At 39.6% G+C, this 25,915-nt stretch overlaps 1 protein-coding gene across 1 annotated transcript; it reads left to right on the top strand.

The window, feature by feature from the left end:
• On the top strand, positions 1 to 25,315 carry DRC1 (dynein regulatory complex subunit 1). The gene is made up of 17 exons (XM_087929458.1): positions 1 to 238; positions 1,524 to 1,611; positions 2,207 to 2,319; positions 3,079 to 3,262; positions 5,194 to 5,331; positions 7,140 to 7,226; positions 9,198 to 9,320; positions 9,790 to 9,929; positions 11,580 to 11,714; positions 13,904 to 14,139; positions 15,165 to 15,343; positions 15,527 to 15,616; positions 16,620 to 16,706; positions 17,182 to 17,393; positions 20,323 to 20,466; positions 21,292 to 21,394; positions 24,733 to 25,315. Exons 1-17 carry the CDS (start codon positions 42 to 44, stop codon positions 24,796 to 24,798), a joined length of 2,322 nt encoding a protein of 773 aa, XP_087785584.1. The 5' UTR covers positions 1 to 41; the 3' UTR covers positions 24,799 to 25,315.
• The last annotated feature ends 600 nt before the right edge of the window (positions 25,316 to 25,915 follow it).

The following is a 25,915-nucleotide window of genomic DNA, read 5'->3' on the forward strand; positions in this document are numbered from 1 at the left end:
CAGGCGGTTGCTGAGGCCGGCGGAGTACCGAGGCCGCCAAAATGAGCGCCCCTGTAGCCGAAGGCGAAGCCGGGACAGATGTCGACGTGGAGGCGGAGGCGTCGGGCGGGGCCAGCCGGGATGTTGGCAGCGGCGCCGTCCCGCGTCCCAAGCTGGCCAATTTAAACTCAGATGACCCCCTGGAGCGCATCGCCGCCCGCCGCGTTCGCATCGCCGCCCGCCTGGAGGCGAAACGACGGTCGGTTTGATGGAGGGGGCGGGATGGGGGAATAGGCGCGCCTGATTCGCATCGGGGATCCTAAAACGAACCCCCAAAGCGCTTTTTCAAGAATTGAAGCCTGAAAGGAAAATCTGCCGGTCTTTTGCGTAATTGCAAATCCACAGCAACTGGTATAATAAATGCTTCCTCCACGAGGTAACCGTGACGGGTCGTAAAATGCTGGCGAACTTATGTGAATCCTCGAGCCCTGTCAATCTCGTCCCAATTGTTCCTCTCTCATCTCCTAAATCCACCCGTGTTGAGTCCCTTACTCTATACATGTGCATAACTGCATTACCACTCAAGCTAGTAATACTATTGATAAATTTACAGATGATACAACAGTGGTGGGACTGTTAATTTCCAGGGGGATGAGTCTGCCTACTGAGATGAGGTGGACCGGTTGCTTTCATGGTGTGGAGACAATAACTTGGTCCTCAACACCAATAAGACTTGAAAAAGCACTACGCAATCTAAAACCTTCTCTATATTGGGCTGGGCAGAATATGTGCCTATTTCTTTAAAATGCTATCCACTGCCATAGCCGAACCTCTAAGCATAATCTTTGAAAAATCTTTGAGGACCAGTTCCTTGCCAAAACTATGGTCACAAGCCATGGTCATCCCCATCTTCAAAAAGGGAGAGCCCAGCCTAGTTGAAAATTACAGACCAATCTCTTTATGCTGTGTCACCTGTAAAGTCATGGAATCGATTATTAACCAATCCATCATCCTGCACTTAGAAACAAACAACCTACTCTCTAATAAACAATTTGGTTTTAGGAAAAAACTATCATCTAATCTGCAACTCTTACACTGCAAAAACATATAGACTACACAACTCGATCAGGGCAAAACAATAGATGCAATCTATTGTAAAGCCTTTGATTCAGTGGTACACGACAAACTACTACTAAAACTAAAATCTTACGGTATCTCTGGACACCTGCATAACTGGATAGAAGCAAATGTGTTGTCTAAAAGTTGTCTAAAAGGTGGCTCCAAATGGTGGGTTATGAATACCAACAGATGCTTCTATGCAAGGCTTTTAGAATGCACTCAGTGTCAGGATTTTAGGGAGTGGGATGGTGAGGTATCTCTTATTTGTAACTGTCCCAAGTTTTAACATCTTGATTTTTGCCTTTTTTCTTATGGGAAAATTAAACCTATTGGGAACCTGCTTCAGATTAGCTGTTTATTGGTATCCGTAGTAGTAAACCATTCATAGGTTAAATGGGTATTTGTGTTTGTTTTCTACATTTTAGGGAAGCCCTTGGGGAAGATCCAGATGCAAAAAAATTTGTAGAAGAGGAACAGAGCAGGAGTCACAAGCAAATAGAGGACAGTAGACAGGTTAGTGGAGAATTAGGGAATCACTGTGTGAATCAAAATGTATGACATGGAGAAAAGTTATTCATTCCATAGCCTGTCCAATAAGGCAGAATAAGACAGACACTTGAAGTCTCAATAGTTTGTGTTTAACAACTATTAAAGAAGTTTGAAAAACATATTTAATCAAAGAGTTAATTATAAATATAATTAAAACCATAGGAAAATGTCTTTGAGATCTTACAGTGTAGCCATTTCATAGGGACCCCCACTTTCATGGGATCTTCAGGCGTGCTGACAAAATCAAGGTTTAAGGGATTGCTAGAAAATCAGTACGATCAGAGCCAATCTCAACCTGGGTGGGGAAATGTTCCACAGAGAAGGTGCCATGACAGTGAATGTTTGCCTCCAGGATTCTATCAGATGAATCTCCTTAGAAGACGGGAACTGAATATGCCCCTCCCTCCCTGCCTGCATTCTGGGACAGGTAGATGTAACCTGGGAGAGGCAAATATTCCTCAAATATTATATTCTGCAAATCCTAAAATGGGTTAGGTCTATAACTGAATTTGGTACATTGTATGAATGTATAATCTGATTCTTGCATATTTTATTTCAGAGATTGGCCAAACTGTTGCTTGATGGCACACAGCTAGTAACAAATATCCAGGTGGCAGCTGATTCTCGGGAGGCACACAGGAGATCAGAGGAAGAAGAGCTGACTCGGCAAAGGTAAGACCTCTGTATTAGCATTTCTTTGAACTGTGCAATGTTTAGGACGTGGAAGAAGGATAAAAATCAAACTTAGCACTGTTAGGGTTGTCTTAATAAAGCACCTTCCCCTTGAGTTGGGGCATCTGGGGGCAAAAAAGTCAAGATGGTAGCTGTAACTATACAACCAGAGCCCTGCATCTTTTAAAATACATTGTGTATACACTGAAAGATGCCTTCAAGATGATGGTAAACTTTTTATTAATAGTTATGGCTTATAGAAGCCATCTGATGTTCTCCTCATATTACTAATTGTTTTCAGACCTCTTATATGTCTATATGTTTCTGTGTTTTATCCATATATGTGTTGTTGATGTATTTTTAATGATTTGTCTTGGTCTGCAAATAAATATTCCTCGACAATTGTAATGCCCATCCCATCCCATCCCCCACAGATAGCCTTGCTTTTGAGTAGAAATTAAACATGATATCTGTACTTCATTTTAATGCATTAGCTTGAACTTGAATGAACTACAAGAACCAGCAAAGAGTATGAATAGAAAAGGCTGCTTTGTATAAATTTTTTTATTTGAAGCTTGGTTTTTCCACCAAAAAGAAAAACTGAGGAAGGAACAGGATTAATGTTCCAAGGAGCATTTCAGATTATTCATGATCCTTAGCAATCCCCAACAAATTATGAGTTTTTAATCTTCATATAGAATAGAATTGAATTTCATCTAGCTTGCTTTGAGTAAACTTCCTAGAGATTGTTATTCTCAGGGTTGAGAAACTGGAAAATGAAGCCAAGGCCAACTTAGACAAGTTTGATGAGATCACTGCCAAGTGGGCCAAGGCCAAACAGAAGACCATCCCCCAGGATCTCTGGGAGGCTCTTAATCTACAGCAGCAGCACTGTGCATTGCTGATTGAAGAGAAGAACAAGGTCATTAGTGAGTTACAACAGGTAGGATTCATGCTTAGTGTACATACATCAATCAGATTGCTCTCAGCAAATATGGCTGCAGGGACATGCTGAAAGGTCCATGCTAAGAAGAACACTGAATTTAGAGAATGGAATTTTAAAGAGGAAAATTATAATAGTTGTATTGCAAAAGATCTCACATAGAAGGACCTTTAGATACATATACTAAACTTCCCTTGCTAAGTAAAATTGGTAGTTTAGGTAAACTACCTTGGCAAGAATTCTTCTCATATACTGTATATATCTTCATCTCTCTCTCCCTCCCTTCCTCCCTCCCTCCCTCCCTCCCTCTCTTTCTCCCTCTCCCCCCTCTCTCTTCCCAATAATTACATGATTTGGCTAATTGAAGGGATTATATAAAATAACCACTGAAAGGAAAAATACAAGCAAACTCTCAGACACCTCCCAGCTCTATTTCCCCTTGTTAAGAGGGAGTAACCAATTCTAGCTGAAACTCATATGTTCTCCTCCATTATATTTTTGTTTGTTAATGACCCATTTGTGTGCCTATGTGCATTTCTCACCCCTTAAAAAATCAACAGTGGTCTTTATTTTCCCCATAAAATACAAAATGGTCCACTCCTTCCTATAATTCTGAGGCAATATCTGAGGTAAAATAAATCTTTTATTCTTATCTGATATATTTGCTATTTTTTAAAAGTTGAAAAGCCTGGGAAGTAAAATAGATTGTCATCGCAACAAACTATAAATTCCAGATGATACTCTGGGAATAGCTTTTCACAGCTGGGTACTATTACTGGAAAAAATAGCAAGTGGTAAGCATAGTAATGTGAATGGGAGCTATTTCTTTTGCCATGATCTTTGGAAGAAATATGAGATTTTTAAAAGTAATATCCTCAGCAGCAATTGGACTAAACAGTTAACAGCACCTTATTTGATGCTTTAAAGAATGGTGTACAGTCCATGACCAACAAGCTACATGTGGCTCCCAATGGTGAGATTATGATCCCCAGAGCCATTTTCAAACTTGCTGCTGAGTTCTGATAGTAAATTTTAAAGTTTCCATAAATGCTGAGAGTATTTAATCTACCACCACATTGTGATGACTGAAAATATTTGTGTTTCCTCCCTATCCGCCCAAATGTGATTTCATGAAGTTTATTAGTGTTTAGCTGTTTGGCAAACTACAGGATATTTTCTTTGAAAAATGATAACTGTTTTTGCTGCCATAAGCATGGTGATTTTGAGCCTATTTCTGGGAAAGTGTTGGGGAGAAAAGCATATGGGAAAACATCGATTTTGATCAATGCATTTGGGAAGTAGTGAGAGGGGAAGAAGAAAATGTATTTGTGTGTGTATGGAAGGGTGGGAAAATACAGTCCACATGAGTGTGTTGATACTGTATGAGGAAAAAATAGATATGTATGCATAGTGAATAAACATCTGTGAAGGTTAGGATGTCTCTTTGTAGCAGGGTGTGTTGCAGTGAAGGATAAGTCTCATCATAAGTCACATCCATTTCATCTTTTCCCTATCCATTTGGACCACCCATGGGAGTGTAGTCTCCTGCCCTTAAAAAATATGAATTTCTACGAAAATATTGGGGGCGAAGGCAGATTAACTAAATTGGTATAATCAGCTTGAATTGGTTTCTGAATTGGCTTATTTACTGAGTTTGCACTACATATGGAACCATGAAACTCACCAAGCACACTGGGATCATATAGCTAAGCTGTAACAGCTAAGCTATTAAAGTTTGATCACAATTAACCAAGCTTTACATGCTATGCTAATGCAGCTGCTAGGCCTTGACTGATTGTATTACTGAACATATCCTCTAGCTTGCTGAACAGCGTTCAGTTTTGCACAGGTAAACAGTGGAACAATGCCACAATTAATTATTTTTCTGAATTAAATGTTTTTTGCTTTCCTGATTGATTTTGCTTTTTCAGGAATTGAAGAGTAAAGATGATCAGTATGTGAAGGATCTTAGGAAACAGAATGAAGACATTAATTTGCTGCTGGAGCGAATGGAAGAACAGATCCGAAATCTCGTTAAAAATTACCGTCGAGAACTTTTGCATATAGAGGTATACAATTTTTTTTTAAGAAAAACATGAATTTTGTTTGTTGTGCATGTACAAAAGGTAAGAGAAAGAACATGTAATGCTGTATAACGAAAATATAAAGCATTATATGAAAAACAATAAAATGTATATAAAATGTATTTTGTCTCATTAATTTATAAATAGCCTGTTATATGTTAATCTTTATCTAAAATAGATAAAGAATGTTAAACTATTGACAGTATTAAATTAATTAAAAAAAACAGTAAAACACTGAGGAAATAATGTTTTATCAATTCTACATGTTCAGCTAAATTATTCAATTCAGTTTCAAAAGTTAAGGGGACTAGATAGTAAATTAATAATTTTGAAGATTAAGCTCCATAATTTACAGACACTACTGAAGAAAATTGTTTTTATCAGATTCTTGTTTTCTGTTGTAAAATGAATAGTCAATACTGGGATTTAAGGCTAGAAGCCTGGTCTTATTTTTATTATTTATTTTTATTTATTAAATTTATATGGCTGTCCATCTCACATATGTAACACTGAATGGGGCACATGATTATTATGCCATCTATGTATGTGACATACATGAAGGCAAAAATAGGAATAATTCATATGATAGGTCTTCTATTCTGAGTTTACAACTAAATAACCAACATTAATACAATTATTTGGGGATAAGTCTTAATTCTTTAGTGGAGAGAGAAATACTTACAAGGCATATGCATTGTATCAGTTTACTATTATATTTGTTGCCAAATACAAACAGTATCTTGGCTAAGAGCGGAATAGATAAAAATTACAAATATTCAGTAAATAATTGATCACAATAGGAAAAGAATACAACACAAAATGAATTAAACTACTTTGGAGGTGGGTGGGCCAAGCTATTCTCCAAAGCACCTGAGAGCAGGATAAGAAGCACTGGATGGAAACCAATCAAGGAGAGAAGCAACCTAAAACTAAGGAGAAATTTCCAGACAGTTAGAGCAATTAATCAGTGGAATGACTTGACTCCAGAAGTTGTGTGTGCTCCAACACTAGAGGTTTTTAAGGAGAGATTGATCAACGATATGTGTAAAAGTATAGGGTTTCCTGCTTAAGCAGGTGGTTGGACTAAAAGACCTCCAAGGTGCCTTCCAACTCTGTTATTCTGTTAATGTAGAAGGAGCATAACATTTTAACAGTGAAAACTCTTTCAAAAACCATTAAAAGTTTAGAAGGGAACAAGAAGTCTTGACTGATTCAATTTGTACAGCATGTTACTGAACAAGTGGTTCTCTTCTTTGTTCTAAAAATATTGTCAATTGAGACTCACTCAATCTTACTTGGGAAAGTTCCAATTGTGTAATCCAATTGTACTTCAAGTTACAGTGCAGGAGTTGGCATCCATTTTATCATTAAAATGTTAGCTCTATAAAGAGATTTTCCAACCTTATTTGAGATTATTCACTTCTTTACTCTTAGACTAAGAGCTGTTTAAATCTTATTTAAAAGGTGCTTTTTCAAGAGGCAACTGGACTTTCTGGTTTTTCTTTGAAGACGTTTCGCTTCTCATCCAAGAAGCTTCTTCAAGCTAGTCTTCAAGCTTTATGGAGGAGAAACAAAACGTCTTCAAAGAAAAACCAGAAAGTCTAGTTGCTTCTTGAAAAAGCACCTTTGGGATAAGATAAACAGCTCTGTCAGAGATGAAGAAGCTTCTTAGATGAGAAGCGAAATGTCTTCAAAGAAAAGTCAGAAAGTCCAGTTTCCTTTGGGATAACCATGACCTGGATGACTGAGGATCTCTGTAGATGTTTACATCTTAGTGTTTCCCCCCACCCCAGAAAGCCTTTGAACTGGAACGTCGTGAACTTCTCGCAAACAACAAAAAGAAATGGGAGCAAGCCATACAAACTCTCAACCGACAAGAGGTAATTTTGGTTTTTTTGTTCTGTTGGATCCCAGGGAGCAGTGATGGTGCAAGAGAATTCTTTGTGGAAAAGCTGATAGAAAAGAAAGGTATATGGCAATAGCCAGAATATAAGAGGAAAAGATATGCTTGCAGAGGAAACTTAAGTAACAATCTTTTGTAAAGCTTAAATATTAAATATTTCAGGAAAAGTCCTTGCCAATATCAAGATTTTTGATGGCTCAATTAATGGGCGATGCTTGAGAGTGAATAAGTATAGGCAGAAGAAGCCTAGATGTGATCTCCAGAGTGTAATTTAAGGTGACTTTATATTTTAAAATCTGGAACGTAACAGGCTCTCTTAATTTTTCTTGGTTAATCTCTGCCATTATGTCTTTCATAATGGGAAATAGAAGACTTGATGCAAAGTGCATGTGTGAAGATGCGCACAATGGTAAGAAAAGTGTTTTCCCCCCAAAAAGTATGTGTAGTAAATGTTATTGCCTCTGACTACACTGTATTTATTTTTTTAAAAAACCTTTGAAAAATTATTTTAAAATCTTTGAAATAGCATGAATTGGAAGGAAGGAGATGTTGCCCTTATCTTTGGCAATGTGGGTATAGGCTGATGCTAATATGATGCTAATATATAGAAAATTTTTAGAACAGATCATTAGCTGATAGAAGAGAACATTTGTATATTGAAGTGTGGGGTCCCTGGTGCTCTCTTGGTTGTTTTCTTGCAAACATTTCATTAGCAAATTAGTAAACATCAACAGTGCATCATTTGATCATTAAGCATGAGTTACCTTGAACCACAATATCGCTGGCATCTTACCATGTTTCCCTGAAAATAAGACCCTGTCTTATAATTTTTGTGCCACCAAAAAAGGCACCAGGTCTTATTTTCAGGGGATGTAATCCACGGACTAACCTCACTTGCACGTGTCACCCCCAGCCTCCTTTTTGCTGTCAGAGGCCTTCTGTCAGGGTTCTGACAGATGCCCTAATTAAATTCTTCTTCTGTGGCTGGCAAGGCTTTCCTGAAGACCTCTGCAGCCAATAACAGAGCTCTGGATTGATCAAGAGCTCTGTTATCAGCTGCAGAGGCCTTCAGGAAAGCTTTGCCAGCCTTGCTGGCTGCAGAAGACGTGGGCTGGCAAGGCAGGTATGAGGGTATGTGAGACCTAGCTACAACTGTACAAAGGTAAGTAGTAGGGCAGCTCCACCCCCATCCCCACCCTAGCTTAATTTTTACCTATACACTCTGGAATGGGCGGGATCTGAATTAGGGCTTTTGGGTGGGGTAGGGCTTATATTGGGCGCATGTGTAAAAAGCAAGCTAGGACTTTCAGGGTAGTTCGTATTTTCAGGGAAACAAGATAGATAGATAGATAGATAGATAGATAGATAGATAGATAGATAGATAGATAGATAGATAGATATAGATCAATTGATAGATCGATAGAGAGATAAATAATAAATAGTGAGAAAAGAATGAATTTCCAAAGCATAAGTTTCCAACTAAACCAATAATTTTATATTTTATATCATTGTGATTTCCTTGGTAAAATACAAGAATGGTTTACCATTGTGTTCTCCTATGTAGTATGAATTGATGCCTTTGCCATTGTCACTAAAGTGATTATGTGCCTCTGGCATCTTCCTATATTGCTGCTGCTTAATGCAGGTGCCTACTTGCTTTAGCTGGGCAGCTGGAATTACTTTCATGCCTTGGGTGACCCTGCTGGGAAAATATACTCTGGGTAACACTCCTGACCTTCTCGCATCCTCCCCACCAAATGAAGCAGCACAGCAAGATTTTTGTGTATGGGGAGTTGGTATGCTAGAAGAGCTGAAGGTTAGAACCAGATCATCATAGAGAAATTCTGTGTGATCATGACTTAATGGCATATAATCAACTGGAGTCTAGAGGAGAACTTTGGCTATTTTTAATTACAGCCCTACTTAACATATTTTCCCCCTTTTAAAGTTGGATTTTATGATGGCTCGCTTGAAAAAGGTGGAGGAATATGAACAGGAGCTGAACCAACTACGGGTGCAAGATGCTGAGGAGTACAATGTTATAAAGATCAAATTGGAGCATGATGTGCAGGTGTGAACTTTCATCTCTGGTTTCTTCTCACTAGCTCTGCTTTTTTATTTCCTTTCCATATTCCCAATTTAGTTACCTAGATTGGGAATGCGTGCTAAAGTTTTCAGACGAGGGTGCTAAATATTTTAGTCAGTGTGTTTACTTGGAAAGCTCCATCGTGGCACCTTAAGGTATTACAGTAGGCAATGTTGTTGACCTGTGATGAAAACACTAAAGGGGTAGCATTATTGCTGCTCAGCCTGATTCACATGTAGCAAAATCATGAGTGGAATTTATATCACAATCCTGGCTTGCCACTCAGTATAATAAAAAGAAGAAGCCCATAAGCATCCTTTTCTGACTAACAAGTTTTAATAAAAAAAATTTAACGAAAAAGGGCTGTTACACTCCTGATTTTTGCTTCCCTAAACTAATACAGCTCTGCTATTACAAAGTTGTAATACTGCATTATTTTCGTTTGTGGTACCAGATCCTGGAGCAGCAGCTCCAGCAAATGAAAGCCATCTACCAACTAAATCAAGAGAAGCTGGAATATAATTTCCAAGTGCTGAAGAAGAGAGATGATGAGAACACCATAATCAAATCCCAACAGAAGCGGAAGCTCAATAGGTGAGAGTAGCAGAACAGCTTCCTTGCTTTGTATTTTTATTGCTTCCTGTTTGTAGGAGAAGGAATAGCAGAGACTGGGGGGTTGAGTCAAAAGAGTAATCAGCCTAGAGTCTCTATGTTGCCACAAGCAGACTAAGTCCAACTCTCTTGAGTTCTGTTAGCCCTTTTAACTAGCACAAAAATAGTACTAATTGTTAGTCGACTAGATTTCTGTGCATAGGCATGAGCAACAAATCAGTTTAATTATCCATGGAGATTCTCAGTCATCCAGGTGATGGTTGTCCCAAAGGTGCTTTTTCAAGAGCCAAATGGACTTTCCTGTTTTTCTTTGAAGAACTTTCGCTTCTCATCCAAGAAACTGCTTCTTGTTGAAGCTGAAGAAGCTTCTTGGATGAGAAGCGAAACATCTTCAAAGAAAAACAAGAAAGTCCAGTTGGCTCTTGAAAAAGCACCTTTGAGACAATCAGTTTAATTGGAACTTAACATCTGGCCCTGATTTTTTGCACTGGACACTTACTATTTTTCCTTGTCCTGGAAAGGAAATGCAAATACAGGTAGTCCTCAGCTTGTGACTGTAATGGAGCCTGGAGTTACAGTTGTAGTTGTTGTGGTTATTATATGGGTCATCATGTAACAGCACCCAATTTTATGACCTTTTTTGTGGGTTGCCAATGCTGCTGTTGTTGAATTAAGCAGCTGTCATTAAGCGAATCTGTTTTAGGGGCATTTCCACCCTCAGAAACAAGAAATCTCAGAAACCAGCAAAATATGTTGAAAAATGTGAGACTATGGAGCCCTGCAAACAGCTGTAAATTGCCAAGCACCCAAATGTGAACACATGGATTCAGGGGTGTGTGTGTGTGTGTGTGTGAAACTGTTGTAACTTTGAAATTTGATCCTAAGTATTTTGGGGGGGCTCTATTGTAGCTTCAAACAGTTGTTAAGTGACCTGTCATTAATCAAGGGCTACCTATATTCTGAACTTTATGCTAGAATGCACCCAAGTACCGATAGTCCTTGACTTACAAGAGTTGATTTAGTGACCATTCAAAGTTGGGTGGAACATTGGAGCTGAACACTGACTTATGACCATTTTTACACTTACAACCGTTGTAGCATCCCCACGGTCACATGAATAAAATTTGGATGCTTGGCAATTAATTCTTATTTATGATGGTTGCCGTATCCCAGAGTCATGTGTTCCGCTTTTGTGACCTTCTGACAAGCAAAGTCAATGGGAAAGTCATATTCAACTATGTTACTAACTTAAGAACTGCAGCGATTCACTTAACAGCTGTGGTTAGAAAGGTTGTAAAATGGGGAAAAATTCATGTAAAGAATGTTTTGTTGAGCAACATAAATTTTGGACACAAGGTCGTAAGGCGAGGATTACCTGAATGCATATCCTCAGAAGCTTTTCAGATTCTCAGAGGGTAATATAAAATTGTAAAACCATGATATATGAACAAATGAAATCCATTATTAATAACTCTGCCTAATAACTCTTACTGCCACAATGTGGTGAAACCTTGAGTTCTAAAGGATTTAAGACCCTTTTTTTGGTCTCTTGACTGCCGTGGGTATAATTTGGTTTGGGCATTGATTCCCATCCTTCTTTGTAATAGATGTGTCTGTCTCTTTACTTCTTAGACTGCATGATGTGCTCAATAACCAGCGCCTCAAATTAGCCAAGCAGGTCAAGCAGTATCGGGAAGAGAACATGACACTGACAGCTGACTATAAGCGGATTGTAGAACAGTACAAGGACCTGCAGAGAACAATGAGGTGCGGACTACACATTGGAATGAGGGGAAGATAATGGCAATTTGAGACACTTCGTTGCTTGGGCTAGAATTGTGCACTCAGTTATACTCAGAACAGATGAAGAATTGTGTTCTTTACACCAAGAATCCTGTAAATCCATATTGGGGTGTGTGTGAAGGATGAACTTTTCTTTTTGTTTACTTCCGACAAATTACACTATAAAACTAGAAGAACAAGTCACAATTGTGTACATACATACATACACATGCATATATATATATATAATAACATATTGAAGCACAAACCACACAAGCTTCTTTTTATACATGACTCTTTCTCATGACTTGTTAATTGCAACACAAAACATTACTAACCATTAAAAGACATAATCTCACAGTGTTGCTTTCATCTCATCACCAGCCCACCATGGAGGCAGTTTAAACTCATACAGGTGATCCTAGCTTAACAACAGCTTGTTCAATGACTCAATTTATGACAGGTGTTGAATGAGTGGTACTGTCAGGCTGTGCTCCATTCAACATCCAATAAAGAAATACTTAGACTCTTTTAATTAGAGAAAAGATATCTTTTACTGGAAATGAAGTGGTAGCTACAGTAGAATTCTGAATCTGAGGAATTAGGCGCTTAAATCACATATACAAAGTGATGGAATTGTTCCCACCCCCAATAGTTCAAATGGTTCTTCCAATTAAAAGTTGTGAATATCATCATGTGGACATCTTCAGGTGGTGATGAAGTTTCTGTCCGTTGGCCTTGGCATAGTTTGATAAAGGTTTTCAGCTGCACAGAGAAAAGAAGGCTAAGCAAGAAATAGAAACCTAAGCAAGAATGCATTCTCTCCCCCCCCCCACCCTCTTCATTTTATACAATGCTAAGTTTTTCCACCTCCAGCTCGCTGCCCATATTTGTCCCCGCTCCTCCCCCCGTTACTTATGGCAGCCGAAAGATGCAAAGCAGAAGTAGAAGATCTTGAAGGCTGACAGGTACTTACGACTCGTCTTTGAAAGTTCTGGCTGTCATAGCATCCTTGTGGTTATGTGAGAACCATTTGCAACCTTTACTGCTGCCTTCTAGCAAACAAATCCATGGATATTATAATAGTATTTTTCTTCTTTTCCTGACACATTCCTCCACCTCAATGTTTGTAATGATGGAGTCAGAGTGGAATTTGTCCAGTTCCTCTTGGCCACTTTAAAGTATTCCAGGCATTCCTATCTCTGGTCAAACTACACTTTTTAAAGTTATTTTAGCTAGTATAACAGAAGACATCAGTCACTTAGCTTTCAGAGAACCAACTTTCAAATCATAATGCACACCATCACCCATGGATGGAGGTGGGAGAAATGCTCTCTTAGTCATGGCTCTGCATTCAAAACTGCAAGGTGCGTGTTTAAAAACTCACGTATGAGAGCTGCTTCCTTTCACTATTTTTCTTGCAGCTCTCTGACCTCCATTCAGAGGTCTTCCTTCACTATCATCTCTGGATCAGTCATTGTAGCATTCTGTCAAATAAATAGTGGCTGATCCTTGAGGCAGGTAGAGCAATCATCTGTCAAAACTTGCCTCTTCCCGTTGGGAAATTATTTTTATAATATTAAAAAAAGAATAATTGAATAATTATTCTTTTTTTGCAGGCATGTGATGCCAGGAAAACCAACTGTTGTTTTCTTTAAGTTGCTCTACATTAGGCAAGTGAAGGCAGCTGTTGCTCTTCTTACTGAGGTACAATAAAGCTTAGCAATGAGAGCAGTTCAGGTATATTGGCTTCAGTCAGCTTGCTGTATGAATCCTGCCATTTGCTCAGCATATTGTCTGAACCACTCCATCATATTAAATCTAATATGTGGTTTATTTGGATATAGCATGTTAAGATGCTTTGTTAACCTGGGTGTAGAGTTTGGCATGATATACTGTATGATCTGAGCAATTTAGCTGCATATATTCGGATTTGCACTATCAAATCTGACACAGCATAGAACAATAAAAAGAAGCAGTGCAAGATTGGAAGACGTAGAGAAAATTGGACATGACTGAATGGATGACGTCATCATCATCATCATCATCAGGATCTGAATCTTGGGACTTCTACTTCACTATTGATCTGTAGCTAAACCATTGAATGTTGGTACCAATCAAAAGCTGAGTATAGATTCAAGTTTTTGAGTCATGCATCTCTTTTGTTATCTCAGACATTTTGCCATTGTGGATGCTGAACATTTCCTGGATGTGTGGCTGATGAATGAAGAAGAGGCCAAGGCGCTGATTCGCAAAGCCTTTGATGCTGACCGTGTCATCCATACTCAGCAGTTGGGGTTACCCTGGACTGAACCTGATGGCTGGTTCCTGCACAATGTGGGACCTATCATGCATATGAAGCAGTTGAAATCAGCCAATGAGCTGGCCCGTGAGGTGATCACACCTGATAGTAAGCAAGTTCTGAAACTTTTGCGGAATTCCACATAAAGGCAGCATGATTGATGCAATTTGAGACAAGTTGCACCACATTGCTAATGCCTGTATAAATCATTCTGTTTCCTGTTATAAAAATGGGATTTATTTAGCAAGTAAGTTGAGCCATGAACATCAGGAAGGAGAGACAAAAATGAGGGCAATTGCATAGTTTCATCAGAAATGAAGGCTGAGAGTTTTTTTTTCTCTCAGAATTGGCAAATTCTGCTATTGCAATACTACAAATTTCACTCCCGTGAAGGCTAATTTTCTGACATGTGCATAACACATATTATGCAATCATACCTGGATATTCCAGTTTTACATATTGTACTTTGACTAACACAGATGGACACCTTTTTATAGTTGCTTAAGCCAAATATTAATTGTACTTTTCCCCAGGATCCTATGGCAGCTTTTAAGAACAGCTACGTGATCATAGAAAAAAGTACAACTGCTTTAAAGGGTTTCAGAAAAGTGCCATGCTCATGCCGATACATGCTCTGAAGCACTTTTTCAGCTTCAGTTCAGAAAGCTAGATAACTCTATTGACTTCTCTATAATTTCTGCAATCTGGCTGTATAAAAAATTGCAAGATGATGGCAACTTGGAAAGGAATTTATGGATTTATGGAATCCAGTATTTTGGGGGCCACGTGCAATTTTGGGATTCAGTTTTTACAGTCCTTTTATAAATAGAGAAGTTATTAAGCCCATACTTCTGATCACGTAACGTCTCCCCTCCTCAAACATCCTGTTTTGTCAAATAGTACCTACAAATTGATGAATATTTGTGACATTTCTAAAGGCGAAATGCTGTTTTTAATGCTAATTAAGACATGAGGGATGCTGTATGTTGATTTGTTAAAATGGCAGGTGTTAGACTTCTGATTTTTCTTTTTAAAAAAATTAATGAATAAAGAACAGCTGATATAATTGCTTTATGTGTTTAGGAAAGTTCTCTGTTATGCTGCTGCCTCAGATTCTGTTTTTTTTTCTCTAGCAAGTCAGTCACTTCAGCAGCTCTTTTCCCCATCGGGGGGCAGATCACCAGAAGAGAATGAAGCAGTCCTAGAGGAGGAGTATAAAGAGGGTGTGGAATCTGAACCAGAATCAAAGAAACTTTGGTCTATTTCAAGAAAGACCATCAAGCATGTTCTGGAGCTCCTATGTGATGAGTCGGTGAGCTGGGAAAACGAGGAAACGTGGGGTTCATCACTGGCTGCAGATGTCTGCTTCTGAGGCTGGGGCCTTGCTATGTCACAATATCCTCTTAAAGCCATGTCCCAAGTTCAGCTCTAGGAATTAGTCAGGCCAACAATTGATGTTTCCCTTCTTGTGTTCTGTATCTGCTTCCTTTGCCAGGGCTTTTTGATTGAGAGCAAGCTTCGGAGTCTCCTGCAACCTCTAGAGAGGCCTGATCGCATTCTCATGAAGCTGGACTCCATCTTCACCGTAAGTTCCTGAATTCTCTTGCAGAAGTGGTTGGGAAAACATGTACTTGGTCCTTTGGGATTGGGGCCTATACGTGCTACCTTGGTAACTGATTTTCTCCCAGCAGTTATTCCTATTTACCCCAAGGTGGACATTTGTACAATCTATTTATTTATTTGTTTGTTTGTTTGATTTGCCGATCGCTGACAAGATACAGGTATAAGAATAAACATAGTTTTGAATACATGAGATGAATAATTATAAGAAAAATAAAAAGAAACAATAGGACAGGGATGGTAGGCACTTTGGTGCGCTTATGCACGCCCCCTACAGGCCTCTTAGGAAGGGGGTGAGGTCAATAGTAGACAGTCTAAGGTTAAAGTTTTTGGGGTTTGGGGAAGAAACCACAGAGTCAGGTAGAGTATTCCAGACATTGACCACTGTGTTGCTGAAGTCGTATTTCCTGTAATCAAGTTTGGTGCGGTTAACCTTGAGTTTGTATCTATTGTGCGCTCTTGTGTTGTTATAGTTGAAGCTGAAGTATTCATTGACAGGTAAGTCATTGCAATGTATGATTTTATATACCATACTTAGATCAGACCAAAGGCAGCGTAGTTCTAGGTTTTCTAGGTCTAGAGTTTCAAGTCTGGTGGCATAAGGTATTCTGCAACAAGTAGAGGAGCGGAGAACTCTTCTTGTGAAATATTTCTGGACTTTCTCAACTGTGTTAATATCAGATATGTAATGTGGGTTCCAGACTGATGAGCTGTATTCGAGTATTGGTCTAGCAAATGTTTTGTATGCTCTAGTTAGTAGTGTGATATTACCGGAGAAGAAGCTACATAGGATTAGATTAACAACTCTTAATACCTTTTTGGCTATGTAGTTACAGTGGGCTCTAGGACTTAGATCTGCCAGGATTATAAATGTCTAAGCCTTTGTTTTTAAGTTCTAACTGGACTCCTTAAACCACCTTCCTAGCTGACCTGTCAGCACTCATTTAGGTTTTTATACTTTCCTATAGGCCCTTTCCATTGACAATGAAGACGATGTGTATCGAATGGTGGAGTTTTTCATGAATTTCAAGGCTCAGAAGATGGCTGGTTCACAGGTAATAGAGATGGGGGCTTCAACTAATGAACACAATGACTTTCAATCTGATGCACCTTGAGGTTTATCTGTACAGTGATCCAATCAAAACTTGCTTCATCACACTAGTCTTAGCTCTGTTCTAGCTTAATGGTCTACTCCCACCTCCCATGGACTTTCTCTATGCGATGTCATCGAAGTTGAAAGTCCCCCATCTCTGCCTTCTGGAGGCTGAGAAACATGAAGTGGCAAAAATAATCATTCTGTCTTAGGATTGTTTTAGTTGCAGTCATGTATTTTAACCAATACCAGCAAATGTTGGGTTATGGTTGCTTTTCAGAAATGTTGACCTTTTCATTCATGTCTTATTTCTCTTCATTTTTCTTTAATACTCTCACTTACATATACATCGCAGCTCTCTTGAGACTGTTGAATATTCTCTGTATTTCGTTGGGACATACGGTATGGTTCTCCCAGAATGCTTCATTTTCCTTTAGGACTTGGAAACCGTAGTGGCAGATACAGTTGTCAAAGAGCTATCCGGAGATGCAGAGATTCTAGGAGAGGAGGACAAGGAGGTTTCTGCAGGACCACAAGAAGAGGACAAAAGCTCCACAGTTACAACAGTGCCCCTTTCTGCAATTTATATGCATCCTGATGACATTTTGAAGGCTCTCAAGGCATTTGTGCAGGAATTCCAGACACCAAGGTAGGTCTGGATTGAAAAAAATGAGGCCTGGTAGGGGTGTTGGATTAGCCCAAAAGGTAACAAATGGATTAAAACCAAAGGTTGACTTGGTAGTCATGCATATGAAGCTCACAAACAGCCAGGAATAGGTGCAAGTTCAAATAGAATAGAATAGAATAGAATAGAATAGAATAGAATAGAATAGAATAGAATAGAATAGAATAGAATAGAATAGAATAGAATAGAAAAGTTGGAAGGGACCTTGCATGTCTTCTAGTCCAACCCTCTGCTCAGGCAAGAAACCCTATACCATTTCTCTTCTTAAAAACTTCCAGTATTTTAGCATTCACAACATCTGGAGGCAAATTGTTCCACTGATTAATTGTTCCAACTGTCAGGAAATTTCTCCTTAGTTCCAAGTTGCCTCTCTCCTTGATTAGATTCCATCCATTGTTTCTTGTCCTGCCCTCAGGTGCTTTGGAGAATAGTTTGACTCCCTCTTCTTGGTGGCAGCCCCTGAGATACTGAAACATTGCTATTCATGTCAACCCTAGTCCTTCTTTCATCAAACTAGACATACCCAATTCCAGCAATTGTTCTTTATATGTTTTAGCCTCCAGTCCCCTGAGTAGGGGTGGGATCCGACAGATTAACTACTGGTTCGGTGATTTACAATTTGCTTCCCCGCATGCTGCGCGTGTGTGTAAATCTTTGTAAGCTTGCAGCCTGGACTGAGCAGCGCTGTGTGCAGGGAAGCAGCGTTTGAAAAAGCACTTTCTTCCTGCTTTTTCAACCGCAGCTATGCCTCGCAAGGCAGCTGAGGTTGAAAAACCAGGAAATAAAGGTCAGGTAAGAGCCTGGACGGGTGGGTGGGCAGGCCAAACAGCAGCAGACATAGAATCGGTTCTATGTCTGCTGCACTTCAGAGCTACTGGTTCTACAGAGCCGGACAGAACCAGTAGAATCCCACCCCTGCCCCTGATCATCCTTGTTGCTCTTCTCTGCACTCTTTTAAGAGTCTCAACATCTTTTTTACATCATGGCAACCAAAACTGGATGCAGTATTCCACCTGTGGCCTTACCAAGGCATTATAAAGTGGTAATAATGCTTCACGTGATCTTAATTCTATCCCTCTGTTTATGCAGCCTAGGACTGTGTTGGCTTTTTTGGCAGCTGCAGCACACTGCTAGCTCTTATTTAAATGATTGTCCAAATAAGTAGTGCCACTGAGAGAAAGGTTATACTATAGGGCCTTTCCCCTGTTAAGTGTAAAGTGAATTGAAGTACTGTCCAACCATTTTGAGTTGACCCAAAACTGCCTGTTCCAAATTACTGTTGTAACTGTATATCCTTTTTCCTGATCCTTCTGCATATGTTTCAAAGTGTTAATTAAGTGATGCTGCCCTAGCCATGATCTTATTCTTTAGCACATCACCAACTGCAGACTGTCCATCATCTTTAAGCTCCTTCCAGTGCCCCTCCTCTGATACTCCATTCTGTCATTCTGAGTTAGATTGAAAAACAAACACTTCCAAGGCCCAAAGGAAGCTCAGTCATAAGCAGCATTTTTACTTAGGTTTTTCTCTCCCTACTTTTGCTTTCTTTAAGTAGTCAATAACACTTATTTCTGTTAAGTGCCGTAGATTGCAATTATTGTATTGCCAGCTGAACAGTCTAGGGCTGTTGCATAAAAGACCACCAGCAGATCATTGTTGTGCCTAGCTTTTTAAGGGACAACAGCAAAATGACAACAGATAAGGCTGGAGGGGAAGGGGCTTACCCTCATCTACCTAAAGTGGCCATACATATTTCTTTAATTTCACCTAGTGGCCTCTTGATTCACCTGTCATGTAATATGATGATGAAACGTTACACATTTTACTTATTTTGTGGTTATAGTGGAGACTTAGTAGAAAAATATTGCCAGGGCATTTTTGGCTAAGTTAGAATAACTTTATTGTCACTTTGAATGTATACTAATCGGACACATTAACATGAAATTTCATTGCATACAGCTCTCAAAGGGTCACCACCTCCAATATACACTACATAAACATGACTAAATACATACATACATACATACATACATACATACATACATAATTATGCATATACCCACATATATGACACAGAGAAACAACACAGTCTAAGTATAGAAGGTTTTCATGGTGAAGTACAAATTTTTCACACATAAAATCTCAAGTTCAGCCTCTGGCATCTCCAGTTTGGGACTGTGGAGAGCTATTGATGCTCAGTACAAATGGTACTGCCTCAAATGGATTGAAATATGGTTTTGAAAATAGAGAACGAAAATCCCGTCTATGCTATTCTATGTTTTTTCCCAGATGCTCAAATGATTCAACATTTTTCATGATTCAACAGATAAAAAAGCAAACAAACCCAAAGCTGATCAATTAACCGGATTGGAATATGTTACAGTAGCTCTATTGTTGACTGGTGAACATTTCTTTTGAAAGCTAATGAAGATTTTATTGTCTTAAATATCTTTAGTAATGTTTAGTAATTTCCTAGTGTTTTGTTTTATATTTTTGTTTTTGTGTTGTCATAAGCTGGAATTATATAAAAATTAGGGAAGGTTGGGAGCAAGTGGGGCGGGGGGAGTAAACTGTTAAATGCCCCATGCATTTAATCGTCTCGATTGGAGGGGATTCCATCATTGCTATACTTGATGACATTTTTATCAAGATTTGAATACTGACAAGTCACCAAATGCACAGTGTGTCAAAATAACAGCGCATTATGAGATCTCCATTCTACCATTGTGACTCAGCCCCTCATCATGCAAATGTTTGAGTTGGTGAGAATAGCATAGAATAATTAAGTTGAAGCCTTCTCTTAGGTTGTGATGTGAAATTAAGGGCTAATGCAGTAGGAAGTTGCTTATGTCAGATCAAATGATCAGCCAGTGGCTCTTTCCTCCACTTCTAGGGACCAGTGGCCACAGATAAAGAAAGCACACGAAGAGCGGGACAACTCTAAAGATTCAGAATATTGGGATGCATTGGCTCATGTTATCCCAGATGGAAAACTGAAGCTGTGGGATGCTCTCATTGTTGCCTTGCAAAAATACTAGTAAGTGATGGAATTTGCACATCCATGCCCTTAGCAATAGTAGGGCAACATCTGCAGATACAAGGAGTGGGCTAGACACATTGAGCTAAATAATCTGTACCAAAGTGTGCTAATGTGTTACTTATCCTAGAGACATGTGTTATGAGTCGTTTCTTGAGATGAGATAGCAGAAAACGTATTTCTTCAGTTTCAATGAACTTTAATCATCCCAGTTCAATGCCAGTCTTACCACCGGCTTTTTAATGCAAATTTATAGAAAGGTGAACAGAAAATACTGACTTTCTTCTCTTTACTTGCTTAGTTTATTAGGAAGTGGATCTTCCTTTGCCCAGTTTTAATGGGTTCATCTCCCTACGACAGGGAAAAGCTGTATGTTTTTATTGAGAATGCATAACTCTCCCCATCCTGCATACCTCACCTCTTGGCTATTGAGTTTGACTGATAACGTTCCAATAATATTGGAGTAAGGGGGCAAAATAAAAACCCAGTGTATGAGGAGGGTTGGGAGAACATGACTCAAGGCACCCTTGAGTTTCTCACCCTTCCCATCTTTCCCAAAGAGAAAAAAATGGACTTTTTTTAAACAAAAAAGATATATAGGAACCTTAACCTTCCTCAATACCTGAGGCACCCATTTTGCCACTGTACTTCACTAACAATGTTTGGTCATATCTACTCTGAGGAGCTCTGGAGATTATTTGTGGGCAGAGGAAGGGGTGTAGGAGATCCATGCAGTTCACAGGTTGCCCATTCCAAAGTCTGCAGTTAACAATAGTGTTATCCCTACTGTTTTGAAGGACTCCTCTCTTTTTTCCACCTGTCTAGTCATTTTCTGACTCTGAGGGCAAAGCTGATTGAGGAAACTGATGGGCTGACTCAGCAGAATGAAGAACTTCAGATACTGTTACAGCAATATTTACAATCCCCAGTAAGTAAATGGGTAGAAACTTAGAATCATAAAATTGTGGAGGTGTGAGGGGATCATATAATTCAATCCTCTGCAAGATGCAGGAAAACTAATTTAATCCTGTGTCTGAGTAGTCCATCTGGTCTCTATGTGGAATTTTGCAGAAATGGTAGAACCTGCAGCTTTCATAGTTAGACTGCCCCATTTTTATATACATCACTTTTAACAACTTGTCAGTCAGAATAGCATAGTAATAGCACTTAGACTTATATACCGCTTTACAGTGCTTTACAGCCCTCTCTAAGCAGTTTACAGAGTCAGCATATTGCCCCCAACAATATGGGACCTCATTTTACCCACCTCAGAAGGCTGGAAGGCTGAGTCAATCTTGAGCCTGGTGAGATTCGAACTGCCAAATTGCAGAAAGCCGGCAGTCAGCATAAGTAGCCTGCAGTACTGCAGTACTGCATTCTGACTGCTGCGCCACCACAGTTCATAATGCTAGAATGCTATATGGAATCTTATCAAAAGCTTTGTTGAAATGCAGGTGAATTAAATCCCCTTCTCCACTGGTATATTGTTAAAGAAGGAGAGACGATTTCTCTCTGAATACTTATTTATGATAAACCCCTGTAGGCTCTTGGCAACCACTGCACTGTTTTCAAGGTGCTTACATAAGGCCTTTTTTGTTATACGCCAGGCCAGTTATGTACCTGTAACTAGGCCAGAAAATCCCTACAGGACCTATCCAGCATCTCGTTTGCAAAAACTTTCTCACACTGAATTTAAGTTATACTGATCTATGCTTATTTGGTAATGTTTGTCATTTTCCCTGCCATAAAACTTTCTGCAGGATAATTTTCAGACAAAGCATTTTTAAAAACGCAGTGGTATTTTGAAAATATACAAGCTACATCAGCAGCAAAACCTTGACAGCATTTTCTAAAATTTCTTAAAATGCTTAGGAATAAATCAAATTCAAATCAGTATAAAATCTTCCATCAAAATAAAATTTGTAGAAAAGGATGGAAGGCTTCTGTCTTAGTTTTGTTGTAGTTTATATGGTTGCAAGTCAGCTTAGACATCAGCAGTTGTCCTTCACGTTTTATTTTCTTGGATTCAGTGATGTTAACTTTACTTGCTTAGCATATTAAGTCAGTTATAATACACAGTATATTGTCATCTTACTATCTCCTTCCTATTATGCACTGCTTTTTAATCCAAGTATTACATTTTCTATGTTGTCCAGACCCTAAATTGTAGCTGATATGAGAGGCATTGGGGAGGCTGACAGAGTTAATACATATAAGCTTCTGTAAGATAGGAGTCTATTAACAGTTTTCCTCATGAACTAGTCCAGATTGTGAAAACCAGGATGGAATGTTTTGATACTCTGCCTTAAGGAATTCACTAATGAATGAGGGTTTTAATTTTCTTTTGCAGTTTGCAAGAGTTTATATTTGCCCATTATCCTTAAAGATACTTTACTGACATCTTCAATTCTTGCTTATGTTGCCCAGCTGTTAGTGGATTTGACAGCTATATGGTGATAAGTGTGAAAACTAGTAAGCATAAAACTATCGAGTGAAGAATCAATGTAATGTGGATTAAGATAGAAGTAAATTTGTATTTCTTCACCAGACCATTTCATTTAGTGTCTCATGGTATTTACACCCATGTTATAATTGAGTATATAGCAAGGCGGTAAAATTGGAGCAACTGTTAGACACAAAGCAGTACCAAAGTCTTAGGCTGGGAGCCCATCCCATTTCTCCTACCTCAATATTAGCAAGATTGTGGTACCAGTCAGTGGTGCCAACTGGAAGAAGATCAGGCAACCAGTGATTTCTTCATGAAGTTATTTGGTCAGTATAATGAATTTGCTGCCACGCAATATCAAGACTATTGGCTAAAGTAGTTTTTTATCTCATGGCCATTATCTTTCTTGTGGTATTCCCACAGACAGCTAGCAGAAAAGAAAATACTGAACTACCGTGTTTCTCACAAAATAAGGGGGGGCCTTATTTTATTTTATTTTTGAGCCCTGAAAAAATGGCTAAGACGTCTTTTCAGGGGTGAATTAATTTCTTTTCCCCCGTGCACCAGCGCCGTCTCCAACAACAGCGTCTGAGTCGCTCCTGCTTTTCCCCCCGTCCCCGTACCAACAGGAAAAAAAAAAAAAACATTTTGAGGTACCTGGGAGTGCCATGTGCTATGTTTTGGTTTAATCCCAAGTGGCTGGGTGGGCGTGAGAAGAGCCAAGCGAGCATCTCTGCTGCTGCTACGCTTGGTGCTCCACCCTTGGGCTCTGCAAGTTTGCAAAAGTCCGGTACGCAGCCTGTTTCTTGCATTCCAAGCACTCAGCCGAGCTGCAGCTATCCCTCTCTCGCCAGCACTGTCTCCAATAACACCGGCAGCAGCGGCGGGAACCGTGGAGGTTACGGAGGCGGCTCCCCCACCTGAGAAGCGGCTGAAACACTTCCATGGTTCCCGCCACTGCTGCCACTGTTATTGAAGATGGCGCTGACGAGAGAGGGACAGCTCAGCCTGGGCGCTTGGAATGCAGGAACAGGCTGCGCACTGGGACTTTTGCAAACTTGCAGAGCTCAAGGCTGGAGCACTAAGCGTAGCAGCAGCAGAGACGCTCACTCGGCTCTTCTCATGCCCACCTAGCCGCTCGGGATTAAACCAAAACACAGCACGCGGTGCTCCCTGGTACCTCAAAATGTTTTTTTTTTTCCTGATGTTACGGGGACAGGGGAAAAGCAGGAGGGACTCAGATGCTGTTATTGGAGACGGCGCTGGTGAGAGAGGTGCCAGCACCGGTGGGAGCCGTGGAAGCTACAGAGGCCTGAGAAGCAGCTGAAATGCTGCCAGACATCCACGCTGATGCCGCCCACCTGCTGACCCAGGTAAGGGAGCCCTCTGTGCTCCCCCATGGTGTTAGAAGCGGCTGATGGTGAGGCGTAGCTGCCCACTGGGCATTCCTAATGGCAAGTTCCCCCCCTGCCTCCCCCCCCCAATTTTGCATGTTTTAAACTAGGCCTAAATTTGGGGGGAGGGGCTTAATTTCATTTTATGCCTAGAAAACATGCTGGGTCTTCCTATTGGGGGGGCATATTGTTGGAGAAACACGGTAAGTCTATTTTTGGCTTATTTCATACAGACTCTTTTATAGGCTTTAGTTTAAAAAAAAAAGAGAAAAGAGAGAGGCAGCCATAGACTCTAGAATCATTCTGAACAGAATTTATTTAATCTAATCTGTAGATTTTGGGAACAAGTGCTAATTCTTAATAAAACCTATGTACCTTGAGCTGGATACAAGGGAGCCTTAATCTCTTTGCTTCTGTTTGTTGCAGGCAAATGCTGCGTTGCTTATTCCACCTACCCACCTACTACATCTACAGATCCATGATCATCCATGATGATCTTCCGTGCAAGAGGTGTGGGTTGGTTATTTCCCCAGTATTCTCATTACTTCCCTGGATCATTACAACTAGACAGATAAACCCACTTAAGTCCCCAAGAGGCAAAAGTGGGCATAAACAATTTCAGCATGTAAGCCCCTCAGTTGTTTTGAGGTGCTTCTTTGAAAACACATAGGTTAGTTATCCTTGAGTTAAATTGAGAACACACAGCTGTTTTCTAGACTGATGGCAGCACTGATGTACATAGAGAATAACTAAAACCAAGTTAAAACTAAAACTAAGGCACATTAAATCTGCTTTGCAAATATTCTGATACACATTCAAACCACAGCTCAGTATGATTTGATGAAGCCCACACTGACATATTTCAGAAAAGAGGAAAACTTTATCCTTCATAAAAATTTAAGACTATATAAACAAGATGTCTTGTTGACTCTAAACAAGTATTTTCTTTTGGGGCAGGGGAAACATTTCAAAAGAATTAAAAGTCAGACAAATAAACATTTAAACACTATTTCTTCTGGCTCATCCTTGTTGCCTAAGGAGACATGTGACAATGCTTGGGTGGGTTGTCTGTAATTGGATGGTAGCATGAGCCTCTGAAGATTGCAGCTTTTATCATTCTGAAATATTTGAAATATAATCCCAAAGAACCACTGAATATGAACTTGAATAGCAGCTTTGATGGAAAAAAGAAGTCACAAAGACATACTGTGCTGTACGACCAAGATTGTGTTTCCCTTGCATTAAGCCATGTAGCTTGAGATGCTTCGTTCCACCATGATCATTAGAGTGTGGAAAGTGTGTTGTCATAGTCCAGTGCTTTAGAGCCTATAAATAATAGCAATGTGCAGATATGTGGCAGATTTCAAGAAGGACTAGTAAACCACTAAGAGGAAGACCAAGTGTCTGGAAATTATATTGTGAGAGAGCACAGAATGTGCTTGCAGGGCAAATATGTTCTTGGAAAGAAACCCAACTGAGCATATCCAGAAAATTCTAGTTCACATAAAGAAGTGAGAGTGCTATTGTTTTCCTAAAGGTGGTCTGCCATCTTTAGAAGCTTGGGTGTACATTTTAAGGGCATCATGACCAGGATCACAAGATATTGTAA

Source organism: Pseudonaja textilis, chromosome 1 (genome assembly GCF_049901715.1).
Source record: "Pseudonaja textilis isolate UNSWEBS1 chromosome 1, rPseTex1.2, whole genome shotgun sequence".
Classification (NCBI taxonomy): Eukaryota; Metazoa; Chordata; class Lepidosauria; order Squamata; family Elapidae; genus Pseudonaja; species Pseudonaja textilis.